The sequence below is a fragment of the Saccostrea echinata genome, unplaced genomic scaffold (genome assembly GCF_033153115.1).
Source record: "Saccostrea echinata isolate AGI-Se365-2 ecotype Australia unplaced genomic scaffold, CSIRO_AGI_Sech_v1 ptg000030l, whole genome shotgun sequence".
In the NCBI taxonomy this organism is placed as follows: Eukaryota; Metazoa; Mollusca; class Bivalvia; order Ostreida; family Ostreidae; genus Saccostrea; species Saccostrea echinata.
In genome coordinates this window covers 20,155,638-20,176,028 of record NW_026889779.1, presented here as the reverse complement: position 1 = coordinate 20,176,028, position 20,391 = coordinate 20,155,638, and the positions used below count along the sequence as shown (strand labels likewise).

At 34.0% G+C, this 20,391-nt stretch overlaps 1 protein-coding gene across 2 annotated transcripts in view; it reads right to left on the bottom strand.

Moving 5' to 3' along the window:
- Positions 1-374: 374 nt before the first annotated feature.
- LOC133197488 (polyamine-transporting ATPase 13A3-like) overlaps positions 375-20,391 on the bottom strand; it is a 29,110-nt gene continuing 9,093 nt past the window's right edge. For both annotated transcript variants that reach the window (XM_061333552.1, XM_061333553.1), the window contains exons 3-31: positions 15,858-16,025; positions 14,577-14,632; positions 10,548-10,632; positions 10,355-10,437; positions 10,194-10,271; positions 10,016-10,085; positions 9,462-9,596; positions 9,039-9,240; positions 8,712-8,873; positions 8,362-8,519; positions 7,888-8,076; positions 7,526-7,587; positions 7,274-7,418; positions 7,016-7,108; positions 6,718-6,871; positions 6,499-6,619; positions 6,236-6,360; positions 4,462-4,643; positions 4,143-4,253; positions 3,782-3,861; positions 3,425-3,467; positions 3,053-3,162; positions 2,867-2,963; positions 2,636-2,708; positions 2,176-2,326; positions 1,740-1,888; positions 1,541-1,629; positions 1,255-1,344; positions 375-924 (exon numbers count right to left, since the gene is read on the bottom strand). In XM_061333552.1, coding sequence (XP_061189536.1) covers positions 700-924; positions 1,255-1,344; positions 1,541-1,629; positions 1,740-1,888; positions 2,176-2,326; positions 2,636-2,708; positions 2,867-2,963; positions 3,053-3,162; positions 3,425-3,467; positions 3,782-3,861; positions 4,143-4,253; positions 4,462-4,643; positions 6,236-6,360; positions 6,499-6,619; positions 6,718-6,871; positions 7,016-7,108; positions 7,274-7,418; positions 7,526-7,587; positions 7,888-8,076; positions 8,362-8,519; positions 8,712-8,873; positions 9,039-9,240; positions 9,462-9,596; positions 10,016-10,085; positions 10,194-10,271; positions 10,355-10,437; positions 10,548-10,632; positions 14,577-14,632; positions 15,858-16,025 — 3,486 coding nt within the window. In that variant the 3' untranslated portion in view covers positions 375-699. The remainder of the gene's footprint in view (positions 925-1,254; positions 1,345-1,540; positions 1,630-1,739; positions 1,889-2,175; positions 2,327-2,635; positions 2,709-2,866; positions 2,964-3,052; positions 3,163-3,424; positions 3,468-3,781; positions 3,862-4,142; positions 4,254-4,461; positions 4,644-6,235; positions 6,361-6,498; positions 6,620-6,717; positions 6,872-7,015; positions 7,109-7,273; positions 7,419-7,525; positions 7,588-7,887; positions 8,077-8,361; positions 8,520-8,711; positions 8,874-9,038; positions 9,241-9,461; positions 9,597-10,015; positions 10,086-10,193; positions 10,272-10,354; positions 10,438-10,547; positions 10,633-14,576; positions 14,633-15,857; positions 16,026-20,391) is intronic.

The following is a 20,391-nucleotide window of genomic DNA, read 5'->3' as shown; positions in this document are numbered from 1 at the left end:
AGAATGTGTACTCCATTAAAAGTGGTGCAAAAAGTCTCGCTTTTATCACTCTGTCTTCAGAAAAAGCTCAGTGATGTTTTAATAGATTCTGACTTTTTTTACAGGGAAACTACAGGATTTTCATATGCCAAACCTTGTGTCTGTGTTACATCATTCTTTATAAATAAACAGATATTTTCTAGATACATGTATTTAGAAATACTATAATTTACAAACTGAATAGAGATTTGTGTCCAAAAAAAATCATGCTCATTATTTAAAAAATAACCAAAAAAAAAAAAAAAAGAAAAAAAATTAAATAAAATACATGTATTGCAATTTTAATAAAGGAACCCATCATTCATTTTTTTTTCATTAAAAATTTATTCTATAATGAAAATATATGTACTAGTATATCCCTCTACATGTATATATTTATCCAGCCTATACTAGAAGGCAGATATGAAAAAAATACTCTAATAAAACATAAAGCTAGATGAACAAATAAATAAAGAACGTTTTTAGAGTATTGTATCCTCTTACAGATAAAGGATATGGAAACAATGACAAGTTGTGTAGGTTATGCCTACTCATAAAAATAATTAACAACAGCACCTAGGTACGAAAGGATAATGGCATTTACTGGAAGACTTCAAACATCTTGTGTAGATCATTAACCTGCATTTCATGTTTTAATTTTATTCCTACAAATGTCCTGCATCAATTCACTAGTATTTCACCCTGAGATCTCATGAACTCCTCTTCTATTTGAACATGAGGCTCATTCAAGGCAGCATAAGTCACATGACCCACAGGTGGCCAATTACTGAGCTGTATTTCATTTTGAATTTTTCTGAAGTGGTCCTTCTTCTCGTCTCCTTTATCACAGCAGTGTGAACAAGAATCGAGACACATCTGTGTACACTTCACATCCATTATTAAGTACTAAAAAATAATGTTCTTGCACTTTACATCTTAAAGTGTATATATTAGAAAAGAAAACAAAGATACAATATACAGTATGAACATTACTTTTCTTATATTTATTATTTTGCATGGATTAACTTCAAAAATGTTAAACTTTATACTATAACATTTAGTTTTTTCCCCTTTTTTTAAAACCTAGCATAAAATTTGACATTTAGTTTTTCCCCCTTTTTTTAAAACCTAGCATAAAATTTGATGAAAGAAAAATAAAACCTGAGACCAAATGAAACACTATTCTATTGTGTTTCACTTCAAACTTATTTTCTCAAATTTTTTTTTTATTCTTACCTCTACAAGACAAGCAACAAATATAAAACCAACAGAGAGAGCAAGGAGAATGGAGCGGAACTCTACTGTCCTCTCCCCTAGTGGCATAATCTATATATAAAAAAAAAAGTATATACATATATATCCATGTCAGTATTCAACAAATGCTTAAATTCTAACAAGCTGACTATAGCTGAAATGTCTCCAGTATGTTTAACGACTCCTTCCACAGTTTTTTTTTTGTGTTTTTCTTTTTAGAAAGTCACTATTCTTAAAAAGAAAAGATAAAAAGAAATCCACAACTTACTGCAAAAAACTTCAATATAGGATCCAAAGGAAACATGAGAATATATGTAGAAAAAGCGAACAACACACACAGTGTGAGTAGGAATGGCACTGTAAAAAAAACACAGCATCATATCAGTTAATGTCCTCTGTCATCTCTTCAATAACATCAACTCCTTCTCTTGAATCATATATGATGATCATACACGGCAAAATCTTACCATTTTTATAAATTGGTTGTCTGAAGGGTGGTCCCTTGGAGAATACAAAAGCTGATGCAATGTACTGATATGTTGACACAAGAAATATCACAGACGTTTCCCAGCAGTAAGTATTGTCAGCGTTCAGATCTTTTTTCACTGGGATATACCTGCAAACATTTTTGAAATAGTCAAATAACTTACAGAGAATAAGGTATCCTCACATTACAAACCGATGTACTTTTGATCAGCAAGAAGATAATTTGAACAAGCATATATAGATATGAACTATTTCAAGAGGAATAACTAATCTAGTGTCATTCACTGATAAGTCTAATGGAAACATTTCTATAAAATTTAATGATATAATGGTAAGGCACTTCCATTTATACTGTACTTTTCTTGGACTATCATAATCAGGAGTTACCTCCCTTATAATGTAGAAATAGAGTCTCACCATGGTTGATAGTGAAGATAGAGGAAGGCTGCGATCTGGAAGATGATGACAAGGATGACTTGTGCAATGATTGACAGAAGGTTACTAGGCTTCACAAGACTTCCTGGGGGCTGCTGGGGAACCAGTTTATGGTATGCACTGGAATATCCCACTGATAAAATACAAACACAGACTGCTTTCAGATATAATTTTTATGCTATTTAATGACTACAGATTTACAATATAAATGAGATTTAACATAAAAAAGATACACAGGGTTTGGAACAATCTTTTTTTTTTTTTTAAAAAAAAAAACCTTCATCTGTGGAAGCTTATTTCTGAATAGGAGGCATTTAAAATTGTTCCAAGATGAAAGCACCTACACTTTATAAACTGGGCTCCATCATGTATGAATATTCAGTATATACAGCAGAAATTCTATAATCTGATGAATACTAATGAAACAAAGCAGCAGACTTACTGAGCACAGCCACACTGGTAGTGATAACCAGGTCAACGTACAGGAACTGCATGTCTGCCAGGTTAGCGTCAAACTGTAAATGTAAACATCATATCATTTACATACAATATATGTACAATTTATAGCTGAATGTCAAGTTTATAAGGCTTTTGTTTGTACCAATCTTTATAAAATATTTCTATAACATCAATAAATATGAGATTTAATTTATTTTTTGAGATGGATACTCACTGTGTATAAAATAAGAACAGAGACATATTGTATAAAGCTGTAGAGAGCCATATACTTAAAACAACCAAATGATGTCACAAGGGCGGCTCTCCCTTCCCTGAAATCAAAACAGAAAATCATTCCTTCTCTTACTATACACTGTACGATTTAGAATGACATAGACATACTGGCAGTAAAGAGATGTACCTCATGATTTGTAGAACACATTCTATATTTGGAATGCGTGATGTGAATGGAGCAGCTACTGAAGCCTCTGCTTCAGACAAAGAAATCCCAGCATGAGCTGCCTTCAGGGCCTGATAAAGAAACAGTGATGATTAAAATAATTTAGGCAAATATTTACTTCTCTTTCAGTCCTTAAAATGTTCTACTACCCTTTTCTACATTTGCTCAGCATTCTCTTCCCATTTGATCTCTGTTCCTTCAGAGTTTCAGCACATTTACCCTCCCTCTGCTCACTATTGTAACTCTACTTATTTCAATGTTACAAATAGGAGAAATCTTTGACTTGAGACATCTAAGGAGAAAATCAAACAAATCTCATCAAACTTTACCTACCTCACAATCATTAGCACCATCTCCACACATACCAACATTGTACCTGATGATAAAGAATTAAAGCATTCAGACAAATGGCCTCATCTAACATTACATCAATTCCAATTATTTAAGCTGATTTGGTTCATTACAGAGGTATAAATTGATATAGAAAATTACTCTGCAAATAGTTGTATTTTTCATCTTAACTTAAGTTCTGGTGATTCAAAAAAAGAATAAAATTTAAAGCCACAAATGCCATGGGAAAATAGGAAATACATATAATTAAATTCATTTAAAACTTTATAATACAAACAAAGTAGTTTTAGTGTCGCATAGCCTACATCTATCACATTCTCAATCTACATAAACATTTACCCAATATTCTGTAGATCCTCAATAAGTTGAAGTTTCTGATCTGGAGACATTCTAGCAAATATTGTCCCCTTCACTACTACCTGCAACCACAAACAAATTTAATCTGTAACATTTCCAGTCCAGAGTTATTGTTCTTTATTGATTCAAATTAAAGAGTAAGCCCTGGCACTATTTCACTAAGTGGACTCTTCAAGGATTTTAAGGTAAATATAGTGATGACTTCCTATAATCATCTATCCTCCACTTGTTTATTGAATTTTAGCTATTTTTCCATGTAAAGGTATATATATATACACATATCATTAGTAATGACTTTCAACCTGGATGTCTTCTTTTATTCAATCCATTATGATAACCTTACCCTTGGAATGTATTCAGGAAAATGAGTAGATAGAACTCCAAAAGAATGCCCGCTGACAGCAAAGTGGAAGTTCTGAGTCTTGTGAGGATTCTCCAAATCTACGTGAACACACTACAGCACAACAAAAAAGTAAGTCATTCTTTCCCCGAAAAGTATTGTCTAAGTATATGAACAACATTATACAGGTAATTAGGCCAAACTTTTACACTAACCGTAGAAACATACGAGAAAATCACATTAAAACAATTTTGAAATCTAGCTTATAAGGTTTTTTTCAAATTTTAAACTTTGATCTTTTAGTACTGAAGTGAACTCTGACCTCATTATAGTCTGAGTCAGTATATGTATCAGTTCCTTCGTCAGGTGTCTCTGCCATGACCCACTTTATACTGGCCGGACTGTGAGCATCAGGAGGGGAAGCCTCGACAATAATTATGCGGTCTTTTGGGGGAACCATCCCACAATTCCTAGCTACACTAATAGCTGTCTGTATCATGTCACCTATAGTAAAAAGAACAAATAACAAGAGGCCCAGGGGCCACATCGCTCACCTGAGCACTGTGGCTGCGAAAAAAGCAAAAATCAGTTTAGTATTGCAATGCTTAAATGCATAAGTGGTCCCGATCTACCCCTAAAAGGGAGGAGGCTGGGGGGTATGATTTCAACAAAATTGAACCTACACTAACTAAGGATGCTTACACATTTTTTTTGACTAACTGTGATTTTTCCCTACAAGTTTAAACTTTCATTGTGGCCCTACCTACCTCCAGGGGTCATGATTTGAACAAACTTGAATCAACACTATCTCAGGATGCTTCCATATAAATATGACCAATCAAGACTTTGCTGTTCTTGAGAAGAAGATTTTTAAAGATTTTCCCTAAATATTCCTATGTAAAACTTTGATCGCGCACTGTGGCCCCACCCTACCCCCAAGGGTCATGATTTGAACAAAATTGAATCAACACTACATGAGGATGCTTCCATAAAAATATGACCAATATTGGCTTTGTTGTTCTTGAGAAGAAGATTTTTAAAGATTTTCCCCATGTATTCCTATGTAAAACTTTGATCGCCCTCTGTGGCCCCGCCCTACCCGTGGGAGTCATGATTTGAACAAACTTGAATCAACACTATCTCAGGATGCTTCCATATAAATATGACCAATCAAGACTTTGCTGTTCTTGAGAAGAAGATATTTAAAGATTTTCTCTATGTATTCCTATGTAAAACTTTGATCGCCCACTGTGGCCCCACCCTACCCCGGGGGTCATGATTTGAACAAACTTGAATCAACACTACCTGAGGATGCTTCCACATAAATATGACCAATCTTGGCTTAGTTGTTCTTGAGAAGAAGGTTTTTAAATATTTTCCCATGTATTCCTATGTAAAACTTTGATTGCCCAATGTGGCCCCACCCTACCCCTGGGGGTTATGATTTGAACAAACTTGAATCAACACTATCTCAGGATGCTTCCATATAAATATGACCAATCAAGACTTTGCTGTTCTTGAGAAGAAGATTTTTAAAGATTTTTCCCTATGTATTCCTATGTAAAACTTTGATAGCCCACTGTTGCCCCACCCTACCCCTGGGGGTCATGATTTGAACAAATTTGAATCTACACTACCTGAGGATGCTTCCACATAAGTTTCAAACTTTCTAACACAGTTGTTCTTGAGAAGAAGATTTTTGAAAGATGCCATAAATTTTTCATGAATTCGCAATTTTCTCCCCTTGGAAGAAGGCGTGGCCCTTCATTTGAACAAATTTGAATCCCCTTCATCCAAGGATACTCAGTGCCAAGTTTGGTTGAAATTGGCCCAGTGGTTCTGGAGAAGAAGATGAAATTGTGAAAAGTTTACGACAACGACGATGACAACGCCAACATCAACGCCAACGACGACAGACAATGGACAAATTTTGATCAGAAAAGCTCACTTGAGCCTTTGGCTCAGGTGAGCTAAAAAGCAGGGAAGCATAAATCATCACCACTGAATGTTCATACATGTGAAACAATCTTCCTGACTACCGGTACATCTACAATTTAATAAATAATTTTGCAATGATTAAGACTATAGCACCTTACCTGTAACCATTACAGTTCTAATTTTAGCATCCCCCAGTTTGTGGATGACAGGTTTTGTTTGTAGTTTAAGTTTGTTTTGTAGAACAATCATTCCCAAAAAATTCATGTCAAATTCCACTTTATCCCTGAAACAAAAAACCAACATCTATGTTAGCTTAAACTCACAATCTATCCACGCAAGAAAAAAAATTTCACTTTATTTCCAGGAATGCTGACAGTGGTGTTAGTTCCTGAGTAATTTACTCATTCAGTGCCTCTTTTACCTGGAGATTCTCTGAGCCTGATGCCAGGTGAGTTTAGGATCCAGTTTTTTGTAAGCTAATGCTATGACCCTGTAACCCTGAATGGTGTACCGGTGAAGGATATCTGGAAACTCATGCGGAACTGCAATTTTGAAAGGAAATAAATTTAATTAGCCACTGGAAACACTTTAATTATTTCCAAGATGTAAAGTTTAGTGGTTCTTGTAAGGTAAGACTTACCAGTTTCTTGCAAACAAAGGGAGGCAATCTTTTCTGGTGCCCCCTTACAGTAGAGTTCCATCCCCTCCTCACTCAGTGTACGTGTGATAACACTCATTCTTTGCACAGACGAGGAGAATGTAAACTGTCTAATAATGCCCACTTCAAAAGGGTTCTGGAAAATACAGCATATTATCACTGTTATATATTTCTTAAAACAACAATATAAAATGATTAAATATATCAACCTGTTCATCACACCATACTTTAGATATTAAATACATGTATTATATAAGCTGTTAAGAGAACTTCTACTCACTTCTGCAGTGAAGGTGTCCTTGGTACAAGGTCTAACCACAGTAGGCATAATGGTGTCAAATTTACTGCTGTCCTTACCTGGCTCATCCAAAACCTACACAGATTATATAAGACAGGCTTTATACCATCAAAGAGACCTTATTATTGGTGACAAATTCTTATTCCATATCATAGTTCAATTGATAATGTGATTTTTTTTTCTCTAAGAAAGGTTGCCAAAGGAACACTGAATCAGTTTTTAAATGTTGGTACAGGTTACCCATTTAGTGGAGTTGAACATAATGAGGTCTAGAGGATCCCCTGATAGTTCCCCATCTATCACAGTCAGGGAGTGACAGGTAGCCATACAGATGATGAAGGGCCCCACCTCTAACTTAGAGGGATCCTCCTCTACTCCACAAAACCTATTTACAGAAGATGATTTAAAAGGGTTTATAATATGATTATAATGGTCATTTTAAGAACACCACAAATGCATTTCCAAAATGATGTTTATGAATTAAACTTGTACCCCTGGTTTTTAATTGGCAGTACTCCCCACATGTCCAATCCATCCTCTGTTAAGGTACCAGTCTATGCAAAAGAAATAAGAAACAAATTCAGAGCAATGTTATTCTATTTTTGCAGAAGAAATGCATATCTCTTCCCTATGAATCAAATATAAGCTTTAGAATTAAGATCATATTACAAAGATTTTTTCAAGTTTTATTTATGTGTGTATAAACTAATTTTCATGGTAATACAGATTTCACCCTTCTTACTCTAGCCTTCTTTCTTAACTTCTATTCTCTGCTAATAATACACTTCTACATATTTTCTAATAAAATTCCCAAAAATTTATTCTGTGTCAATACTTCAAATAACAATGCTTACTTTATCAAAGCAGAAGACATCCAGCCTCCCACAGAAGTTAATTCGAGGAGGACTGATGCAGTAAATTCCTTTCTTTTTCAGCCGACCTTGAGCAAACACGGTCCCCACCGTCATGGCTGCCGGTAAAGCTGGAGGGACAATAATGGTGATGATGTCCAGAACTCTCACAACAATCCTTATTGGGTAAACCTACAACAGCAGCACAAGACAAATCTGAAAAGCATTTCTATATCTACTTCTGTCAAATGTATCTCTTAAAACAGTGTTAGATAATACAATCTTACTAAGTACATGCATTACAATATGATCAACATAGCATGATACAAATGATTATGTAAAAACATTAGCTGCACATCATGTCAAAAAAGATTTGTTTTTCTTATCTTCATATTCTGTATATACATGTATATAGAAAGAGAGAATTTCCTGTAAGATTTTCACTAGTTTATAGTCAGACTGCTTTTTTTTACTGACCCCTTGCTTTACATAGATTACAATGCTATAGGTCATCCCCAGAGCAGCCATACATCCAAGGAATAGGATAAATTTCATTGCATCTCTGTAAAACTTGAAGTCCAAAGGTTTGGGAAATAATATGGCTCGCACTAGTTCTCCTTTGGCTGTTCTGAAGCCTGAAAATTGAAAGATTTTTAATACACCCCTAATTTTCCAAATTTGTCACTAGATATCATTCAAATCCTTATTTTCTTTTACAGTTCAAATAGCTTAGTATAGTTTCTTAAAACAAAAAAAAAAAGAGAAACACATCAGTGTTGTATGCATTGATTTGCTTGTGTGAATACATTACTGAAAACCCATTTTACCTGTGCGAACTACGACTGCCTTGACCTTTGAATTGCCATAGAACCTGGTCTGCAGAATTTGTGTCCCTGAGAAGAGGGTGTGTCTCTTGTGGATATCAGGGGAGTATACTTCCTCATCTTCCTGATGAGTCAGGGGGGTCTTTGTCACAGGGACACTTTCACCTGAAGACAATAAGTAAGAAAAAATGGTCGCTGGCTCGGTGAATGGTAATTTTCAATGTCTTTCAAATTGAAATCCATCTTTTGTTTGAAAACAGCCATTACAATACAATGCAACAACCTATTTTAGTGAAAAAAAAGTATCTAAGGGATTACTGGGAAATTTACCGGTCAACATGCTCTCGTTAACAATACAGGTGCCTGTGACCAGCACAGCATCACATGTCATTACACATCCATGTTGGGGGATAGCAATGACATCACCAGGTACCAGATCCCCCGTGGGTACATCCTCATAAACCTCCTCCCCACGGCAAACACTGATGGTCTGAGCATGTGTAGTAACCATGTCATGAAGAGTCACACTTTGCTAAGAAGAAAAAGATGTTACATGTTAACTTCAACACTGGTAATCACAAAAGGACAAATATCCCCTAGTAATGCTTTCAAATACAGGTAAACCACTAGTACTTGAATGTTAAAATTTCACAAATTGTGAAAAATCAACAATTACATAAGGGCACTACTTAAAAAATTATTTTTCAGTATTAAAGATGTATATGGAAAGTAGAGACACATTAACATCCTTACTCTTTTGGTTTCATACAGGGAAATTCCAATAGACACCAAAGATATAAATAAAATACAGGCAGCATAATAATAGTACTGGTCAAACAGCCATAGAATGATACTGGCAATCTGGAACACATAGAACGGGTTCATCACCTGTAATAGAGTCCCTCTAAATCAGGATTATTGGTAAAACCATTTCAGCCCCAAACCTGGTCCCAAGACAATAAACTGAGAACAGACTTAAGTCAAAATTTCAAACCAATATAACTTTTGAAATAATTTTGATATTGAAATAAAATTTTCATCATATATTTGAATTTAAATGTTATATAAAATTGTAAATTTTTAAGCAAATACATTAAAGAAAACTCAAGATATTAAACATCAAAATTTTGATTAAAGTCTATTCTCAGTTTATGGTCTTGGGGCCTGTTCAGAAGTTGAAATTCTCAAAGACATAATGGATATTTAGTCTTGATTTGTATTTTGTTTCAGTAGAATTTAAAGTTTCAAGAGTTAGAAGTTTATAACTAATGGCACTAATGTAAGATATTTTAGAATGAAGCATTTACCTCCTCAATAAAGAGTCTCCAATAGGATTTAACTTCCACTTCAATTGTATTTTCCCCATATACAACTTCCCTGAAAGAAGCAAAAATTATAAAGAGGCCGGAATGTTTACCATATATATGACTTATATTCATGTCTGACAGTAATTTTTAACAACCTTTACATAAAAATTTCACGTACTTTTGTTTTTGTTCTTTTGCTGTTAATCCATGAAAACTCTCCTGAATCTTCACACATTTAGTTCCTTCTGAAAGATCTCTGAAAAAAAAATCACTATCAACTTTAGGAATAACTTCAAACCAATATTCTGTCTATGTAAATAAAAGCAGATGAAGCCTTACTTGAGTTTTGAGAATATCTGACTGCCCCTGTCCCAAATATATCGTACATGCTGATGGTCAAAGTAGCGTAGTCGAACTACATCCTGAAATAAATGTATACCGGTACATATAATTTGATAATTTTGAGTATCATTTTTATTGTTTATTTATAATCAACATGTATATAGCATCAGAAAGTAGCCCTATTTTTTACCTGAGAATTGGTGAGTCGACTTGTGTCAGATGGACTTTCATAATCAGAATCTTCACCTGCATTGTTACTGGATACAAAATCCTCCCTGTATTATATAAATATATCAATTAATAACAAATTTTAATTAAATGATTACCAGGTATTCAAGCAGAAACCATGTCAATGATGTAATTTAAATAGTAAACTTTACAATTTGCCCAATTTGATAATAGTACATTGTGTACTAACACCACTACAAGTTACCATTTTAGAAAATGTATTGTATTTTGTTTTTTTACTTAAAAATAAGCCTCAGAACAACTTTACCAAAACTTACAGTCAATGTTCAGTATAAACCAAATACAAAAAGACAAGACTAAATGATCAAATCATATTGATTTAATATAAAAGTCAATCAACTCAATGAATTTGACAAATTATTGAATGTTCATGCAGAGCTACATGTATCTAGTACGTATAAATCTTTCCAAACTATCTTGACTAAATAACCATTTGACAAACAAAGCAAGATGATTAGTGCAAACATAGCACAAACATTTTTTTCCCCATATTTTTACTCTACAGTGAATATGAAGACAATATATTACATACAGCTGTGCATTTGATTCATTGAATCAAAACATGGTTTCAACATGTCAGCCAATATTCTTTACACACTGACAGTATCTTTTAAAGGATGATATTTTTGGTTATAAAGTAAGAGAGGTTCTTATCTAAACTCAATGTGCTTTCCTCACTAAAATCATATCAAATGGTGGATAAAGATACCCCTAAGTAAATAAGCAAACAAAGTTAATACAGTGCACCCCTTGAATGTGATACAAGTGCCCATTACTATTAGATGCAAGTTAATCTGATTACTTTGAAATCCTGAAATATCATACACCATAACTTTATAAGAGGATGTAAATGAAACAAGAAGTGTTGGAGAATTATATATGTCCCCCATGTGGCAATATTAAAATGGGAACAAATTATGAATGTCTGTCATGATAGTGAAAATAATTGGTCATCTCAGCAGCAAACATAATACTAAGTTTGACCTCTATCAGACCTCAATATCATAAGGGGTACATCTTATAGGGTATCAGTGTACCAAACTTGATGTGTGTAAAGCAAACAGTTCTCAAGAAACTGAGCAGTAAAATTTCTTCCTATGTCTAGTGTCTATGTTGTCTGACCATTGACCAGACCCTGTGACCTCAAAATCAACAGAGGTCATCTACTCCCTAGGTAATACCAGTGTACCAAGTTTGATGTCTGTCTAGCAAAGGATTCTTATGATTGTAAGAGGTTACCGGTAATATCTTCCTATGTCCAGTTTGACTCCTGACCTATGATCTTGTGACTTCAAAATCAATAGGAGTCATATTTAGGGAAACCATTGTATAAAGTTTAATTTCTGCCAAGTAAAGAGTTCTCTAAATATTGAGCAAACAACATCTTTCTATGTTTCAAGAAGTTTGACCCTTGACCTTTGACCTTGTGACCTCAAAATATACAGTGGTCAACTATTCCTTTGGGAAAACCAATATAACAAGTTTCATGTCTGTCAAGCAGAGGATTCTCAAGATATTTTGTGGTCAATACTTCCTATGTTCAGTTTGACACTTGACCTTGTAGTTCACAAGATATTTCCAATTCTAGAGTAGATTAACCTTGACCTTTTGACCTCAAAATATACAGTGGTCATTTACTCCTCAGGGGACCCAGTGTACCAAGTTTCATGTGTGTCAAGCAAAGGGTTCTCAAGATATTGAGTGGTCAATATCTTCTTCCTATGTCCAGTTTGACCCTTGACCTTGTAACCTTAATATCAATAGAGTTCATCTATTTCTTAAAGGAATCAGTGCACAGGGCCATGAGACAATCCTGAGCAAAAACTGGTATATAGTAAAATAGGGGAGAAGGGACCTAACGCTATGTGCCTCACTTCAAAATCTAATAAACTTATATTTTTATTTTTAAAAAATCCATAAAAAAGGTTTGTTGAAAGGCAGAATGTTGTACTTTATTATAAATAAATCATTTTAATTATCTTATTTCATTAAAACTTAGAAACAAGATGTGTTTGTGAAACACTGATGCCTACATATGGCAGCTTATGGCGAAGGTTAAAGTTTCTCAAATGCAAGTCAAAATCCAGGCCAAAAGATAAAAAATGTTGTTATCCAAAGAAAGGTCTTGTCTCGAGGAATATACCTGTGAAATTTGAAAGCCCTAGCTGCAACTGTTCAAAGGTTATGGCCAAGGTTAAAGCTTTTTAAAAGTAAGTAAAACGTCAAGGTCAAAGTTGTTGGTATCAAAAGGAAGATCTTGTCACAAGGATTACATATGTGAAGTATGAAAGCCCTAGCACCAACTATTCAAAAGATATGACCAAGGTTAAAGTTTTTCGAAAGATCAAACTCCTATGTCAAGGTCAAAGGGTCAAAGTTGTTGGTATCCAAAGGAAGGTCTTGTCACAAGGATTACATATGTGAAGTATGAAAGCCCTAGCTCCAACCATTCAAAAGTTATGGCCAAGGTTAAAGTTTTTCAAAAGTAGGTCAAACTCCTAGGTCAAGGTCAAAGGGTCAAAGAAGTTGATATCCTGAGGAAGGTCTTGTCATAAGGAATACACATGTGAAGTTTGAAACCACAAGCACCAACTGTTCAAAAGCTATGGCCAAGGTTAAAGTTATTCAAAAGTAGGTCAAACTCCAAGGTCAAGGTCAAAAGGTCAAAGTTGTTGGTATCCAAAGGAAGGCCTTGTCACAAAAAATACACATGTGATGTTTGAAACCCCAAGTACCAACTGTTCAGAAGTTATGGCCAAGGTTAAAGTCTCATAAAATTTTGCAAAAGTGGGTCAAACTCCAAGGTCGAGGTCAAAAGGTCAAATATGATGGTACCCAAAGAAAGGTCTTGTCACAAGGAATATACATGTGAAATATGAAAGTCATAGCTCCAACCAATCAAAAGTTATGGGCAAGGTTAAAGTTGACAACAGAGAGACAAACAGGATAAAAACAATATACCCCCGGGATCTTTCGATCTGGGGGCATAAAAATATCTGAAGTTCCGAGTACTAGGTTGCCGTCACTCCTACTCTATTTTTTTCCATGCAATTTTTGTTCATAAGCCTTTATTTTACACACTTATCTATTACACTCTATCACAGGGTAATGATTTCAAATATATCTGCTTCTGGTCACCCTTACAAGATCTGATCTATCTCGAGAGATAAGATACATTTTCACCACGGATTAGCCTCCAAGTTCAATCGGGTCAGCCATATTTGATTCTGAGTTACAAGTAAAACTATCAAACGTCTCACCATTTAAACTGAAGTCATTCAGAGTGCATTTCTTTCAATATGGAATGATTTATGTTTGAAAAGCCAACCAAAAAGAAAATTTCAATGAAAAGGGCAGCACTCTGCCATTAACATGTTGTAATGTTACAAATACTATACAATGATTTGTTTACAAAACCATAACCGCTTTTAAAGTCATTATAAAGGATTCTGTTCACTTAGTTCTGTTTCACTTGTATACAATGATAATTGATGTAGTATGAATGTTTCAGTGCTAGAATCAGACTAGATACATTAGTATACTACACCCAGACAGTCATGTCAACATGACAATGAGGCAGTCATGTCGACATAACAGCTATGACATATAACTTACAGAACTTGACATCTGTGTGTAAAATAAAACAAACTCTGGTTATACGACAATGTTTTGTATTATATAGAAGTTATAGAAAGGATGTACATGTTGTCTTCACATGTATAAAAGAATATGCAGAGAAAATTCCAAAAGGAATATTTTAATAAATTTATATTTTATCCAGAATCCTTAATTAATTTATTCAAAAATCTACATTGAAAATACTTAACTAGCACACTAGTACACATGGATAACACACACACCTTAAATATATGGAAATTTTTAACTGTAATTAAGATTTTAACTTGCTGTATAGTGTTGAGTGATGTGTATATTTGATACGTATGTTACAGGTTGTGATCGATGTACTTACGGTCGTGGAAATGTCTTCTCCTTAATGAAGGCAAGGCTAAACTGCTTGTACGTATCCTAAAAACGTGGAGTGTAAATTATGCTAAAGAATATCAATTAAACAGACTAAGTTAATTAATGTTTAATTAAATTGAACTTTTGTAAAAACAAAGAAAAAGAACATTACTTAAAACTAACAATACCGTTCATGACATATTTGAAGAATATAGCATCAGTCCTCTCTATTAAGAATATAGTAAAATTATTTGTTTGGTATTTTAAAGGGGCATTGATGCATAGACACAAATTTGACATTTATACCAAAATTTTCTATAGAATTTCATGACATGCATATTGCAAGAGGCGTTTCAAACCAATTTATTATGAAACCTGTTCAGAAACTTCATTTATCTGAAAATTATTATAACTATAAATTTCGGGGGTGTTCGATTGTCATACATCCTTGCACTTTCACAAGCTAAAATTCTATCCTTCATATTCAAGGAAAATGGGAAATTTAAGGTGTATTAATAAAAGATATTAAAACTATGTTTAATGAAGAAAAGTCAAAATAGAAGTGTAAGTGTTCACTGATGTGAGCATTGTTAGCAAATTGAACACACTTAGTAGAACATAAATAATAGCAGAGCTCATACCAACGTTTACAAACACAGGTGTTTGGTGTGAGGTTATGGAATATGCCATTGCCAAAGAGCAGGCCTCTAAGGGACCTCAAAAATTTAGGCGTCAGCTGGCGCCTTATCAAAAAGATTTAGTCACCAATGCAAATTTTTAGTCACCAGGCAATTATTTCTTTAAGGCACCAACTTTATAAATTTAATAGCAATCAATATAGGGACCCATGATGTGATTAAGAACACATGATATGTCCATTGCTAAAAATAATTCGCTCTTCTTTAAATTTCTTTTTGCTTTCGCTAAAATTTATATAATTATACAATTGCCAAATTAAAATGGTTGCCAATATGGCGACTAATGAAAAATTTTTAGGTGCCAATCAAAAATTTTAGGCACCATGGCAACTAAATTAGTCGCCAATTAGAGCCCTGAAGAGTATTAAGGTTTTTCATGTAAGTTCAAATCATTAAACCAAAGTTATTTATTAAATAAAATTGTAAACAAAACAAGCAATGCAAGTGTGTCTATGCCTCTTTAAAAATATTATACATGGATATGCATTCTGCAAATCATTAAATGGTTAAGAAATTTACATTCAATAGATGGTAATACTAGCTCACAATATTTTAAAAAATAAAAAAAAAATTTCCAATTAAAACAATACCTGTAGTAGAATTGTGTCAGCTTGATTGAGTGAACAGCGTTTTTTCCTTAGATAGCACACCATCTGTGGGCGCCACTGTAACAGCAATAGAATTAGGCCCCCAGTAAGAAAGACCAGGACCATAAAAAGTCCCTCCTTACAACGGTCATCCTTGTATCCATAACACACCTGTCAACAGAGGGATACAACAGATTATAAAGACCCTCCTTATGCAGTCATTCATGTATCCATAACACACCTGTCAAAAGAGGGATACAACAAATTATAAAGACCCTCTTTACAACGGTCATTCTTGTATCCATAACACACCTGTCAACAGAGGGATACAACAAATTATAAAGACCCTCCTTATAATGGTCATTCTTGTATCCATAACACACCTGTCAACAGAGGGATACAACAGATTATAAAGACCCTCCTTATAATGGTCATTTTTGTATCCATAACACACCTGTCAACAGAGGGATACAACAGATTATAAAGACCCTCCTTATAATGGTCAATCTTGTATCTATAACACACCTGTCAACAGAGGGATACAACAGATTATAAAGACCCTCCTTATAATGGTCTTTCTTGTATCTATAACACACCTGTCAACAGAGGGATACAACAGATTATAAAGACCCTCCTTACAACGGTCATCCTTGTATCTATAACACACCTGTCAACAGAGGGATACAACAGATTACAGGTTAAATTAAAATTTAAAGCAAAATTTAAAAGTTAAAGCATCAAATCGGCCACAAAGATATATTTCATTTTGAAGAATTTCCACAAGAAAGAGTACAAAGAAAAAATCCAAACTGAAAAAGTATATGATACATTTTTACACTTGCTTTACTTTTCTGTGCATTTTTACACTAGTTTACAGTGATCGCGGATTGTTAAATATTTATGCAAATAAAAAGAAATTCACTAATATGAAAATCGGACTGTAATTAAGAATGGGAATGTATTATCATCAAATTATTTGATTCAATGAAAAATACAACAAATATCTAAAATAATTGATTATGAATGACTGAATGTTGACAAAAAGGACACATTTAAGCTTCACGTGCTGATACTCTGGATTTTTGTCAGGTGATAATGCCGATCAGTGTTGTGATAAATATGTGTGTGAAGTGCAGAAAAAAAAAAACTTGCAACTGCAGTGTAAATTCAAAACCAAATTCAGTTCTTATTCCAATTTATTAATTATTTTAGGCACTGTACTTCATATCCGAAAACTCAATACGTTTTCTTTTTATATCTTACGCACGCCCATGTTAGGGAGCAGTTCATGAAACAACTTTTTGTAAAATCATTAAATTAATAAATACCTGACGAGAAATGAAAAACAAATTGATGTATAATAACAACTATTTAGACTTAGTTTTAAGCAAATTTTTAAGGCTTTTATTCGTAACTTTTATGTTTGTTATGAATGAGGAATTATTACAATGAAGCAATAAAAAATTAATGTCTCATTTCCCCATGTGCACATTCTAACACAACCACAAATAGATCGGCCGCTGCTGCGGCCAATAATAAAGACCCTCCTTACAACGGTCATTCTTGTATCTATAACACACCTGTCAACAGAGGGATACAACAGACTATAAAGACCCTCCTTATGCAGTCAATCTTGTATCCATAAAACACCTGTCAACAGAGGGATACAACAGATTATAAAGACCCTCCTTATAATGGTCTTTCTTGTATCTATAACACACCTGTTAACAGAGGGATACAACAGATTATAAAGACCCTCCTTATATGGTCAATCTTGTATCAATAACACACCTGTCAACAGAGGGATACAACAGATTATAAAGACCCTCCTTATAATGGTCATCCCTGTATCTATAACACACCTGTCAAAAGAGGGATACAACAAATTATAAAGACCCTCCTTTTCATGGTCATTCTTGTATCCATAACACACCTGTCAACAGAGGGATACAACAAATTATTATGAAGACCCTCCTTATAACGGTCATTCTTGTATCCATAACACACCTGTCAACAGAGGGATACAACAGATTATAAAGACCCTCCTTATAATGGTCATTCTTGTATCTATAACACACCTGTCAACAGAGGGATACAACAAATTAAGAAGACCCTCCTTATAATGGTCATTCTTGTATCAATAACACACCTGTCAACAGAGGGATACAACAGATTATAAAGACCCTCCAGGGGAGAGGGTAGATGCACACTTCAGGTGTCTGTGGCTAAAAACAGCGATTGTGTCATACCAGAATTTTTTTCTTCGTAAACAGAGCGATGGTTGTGATTACAAGAATAAGAAAATTTCTCAAAGAGTTTTTTGAATACTGCTTTGGAAGACTGAAATGGGGTTTAACAGTTACTTTATCAATATGACCAATCGGTCTAGTTCATGTACATTTTACACGACTGGACTACTCATTTACTAGACTGGGTCAGTCAGACGTACCTTAGTGTCAAACCCTGCCCTCCTTATAACCGTCATCTTTGTATCCATAAATATTTGTCAACAGAGGATTTAGGTACTGATCTGTGTGTATCAGACGAAAAATTTATCACAAGAATGGTGAATTTTAAAATACTTAGAACACCAATGATGTATACTTGTACCACCATTAATATATATCCATGTAAGTATTTTGACCAGTCACCAGTGATTGTTGTGTACTGCTCAAAAGTACTTCATCTTCTTACTTATATAGACATGTTAAATACTGTATGAGTGGGATTCACACACTGGTTTGTTTGTTTGTTTGTTGTTTAACGTCCCTCTTGATAATTTTTCACTCATATGGAGACGCCACCACTTGCCAGTGGAGGGCTGCAAATTTTGACCTATACTTGGCACTCAGGGCCATTGAGCAGTGCGGGATCTTTTTCATGCCAGCACCTACTGCGACACGGGGCCTCAATTTATACGGTCTCATCCAAAAGACTGGCCTCCATGTCCTGCAGTGGATTCAAACCAACACGTAAGGATCTCCTCCTTATATCGTGACTCTAGAGCAAACGCTCTAACCACTGCGCCACGCAGGTGACCACATACTGGTAATTTTGGTGCAATGTTCTATCATGCTTTAATTCAAGAAAACTGTCAAAGTAAGATTTTTTGTAAATTCTATCTTCTTTTAATCTTGATTGAATGCACTAAAGTAAATATACACACACTACACTGATGGAGTAAAAAAAAATAATCTGGCACACATAGATCAAAAAATAAAATATTAATGTAAAGGTCATGCATAGCCTTTGTATTGATCACTCAGGAATTTAATTAAATCTTGTGAAATTTTTCCTTCTTAAATCACATTAGTAGGATAAATGTTATGAAGAGCTTGTACAAATAGTTATAAAATTAATTCTTAATTAACATTAGTTAATGATTTGACTTTGCTGATTTGATGTGGTCTAATTGCACTTATTCACATCTGATAACGTACACATTGTATATATATTCATGGTAAGTGTGCGTTGATCCTACTTACAATGAGTGCAGTATACACCTGTACCTAGTACTTATACTTTGATAATGTTCAACAGCATGGGATGTATAACGGATACTTAGTATGTGTAGTTCAAATTCAGTACAATGTTTATCTTTATAATGTACATATCTCCGTTATATAGTTGTTTAATGAAAGAGTTCAACTGATAATTGGGACAATGACACACCTGTACTCATTCCCATTATAAGCTGCTGACAAGCTGGTATTATAAAGGTACATCTCTATAAATGTATAATGATAATAATATTAAGTACATTTAAAACAAGGCCCATTCAATGTATCACTGTACATGTATCTTATACTATGATATGAAGATCATCATCAACAAATGCAAATCAAAAATAAATTCTTTACATAAAATGACAATTTGAAGTTTCCGTCTTCAGTCTCATTAGAGCTTAAATTTAACCGTAATTCTAAATGTTTTTAAAATTAGCTTTGAATGGGCTTTTTGCCAATATTTTCAGATTTTTCAAGCAATTAAACATTTTTTTTTATACATTTGTTCTGTCATTTATAATGTAATGTGTTCTTTATTTTAAACTATCTGTACCTGACAATTAATTTTATTGTTAAATGTTGATACAAAAATTAAACAAAATAATAAAAATACTATTATTTATTAAAAAATTATTCATTGTAACTTTCTAAAGAAAAAAAAAAGGTAATCAAAGATTTCGAAGCTCACCTCAACAAAAATATTATCTAGACCCACAAAAAATGAATGTTCTGGTACATGTAATGTGCACCCCTGGGCTAGATGCATCATCCATGCAAGTTTGGTCAATATAGCACTTGTAGTTACTTTGGAATGGACTTGGTTCAAAAACCTTCAACCTGGTCACTCATCCAGAAAATGTAGGTCAGATCCAATCTATGAAGCATGTCTGGTAGTGTGCATCCTTACATGCATCATCCATACGCATTTAGTCATCACAGGGCTTATAATAAATTAATTACTTGGGAATGGACTTGCTCCAAAAACTTTAACCTGGTCACTCATCTGGAAAATGTCTGCTTAAATGTACATA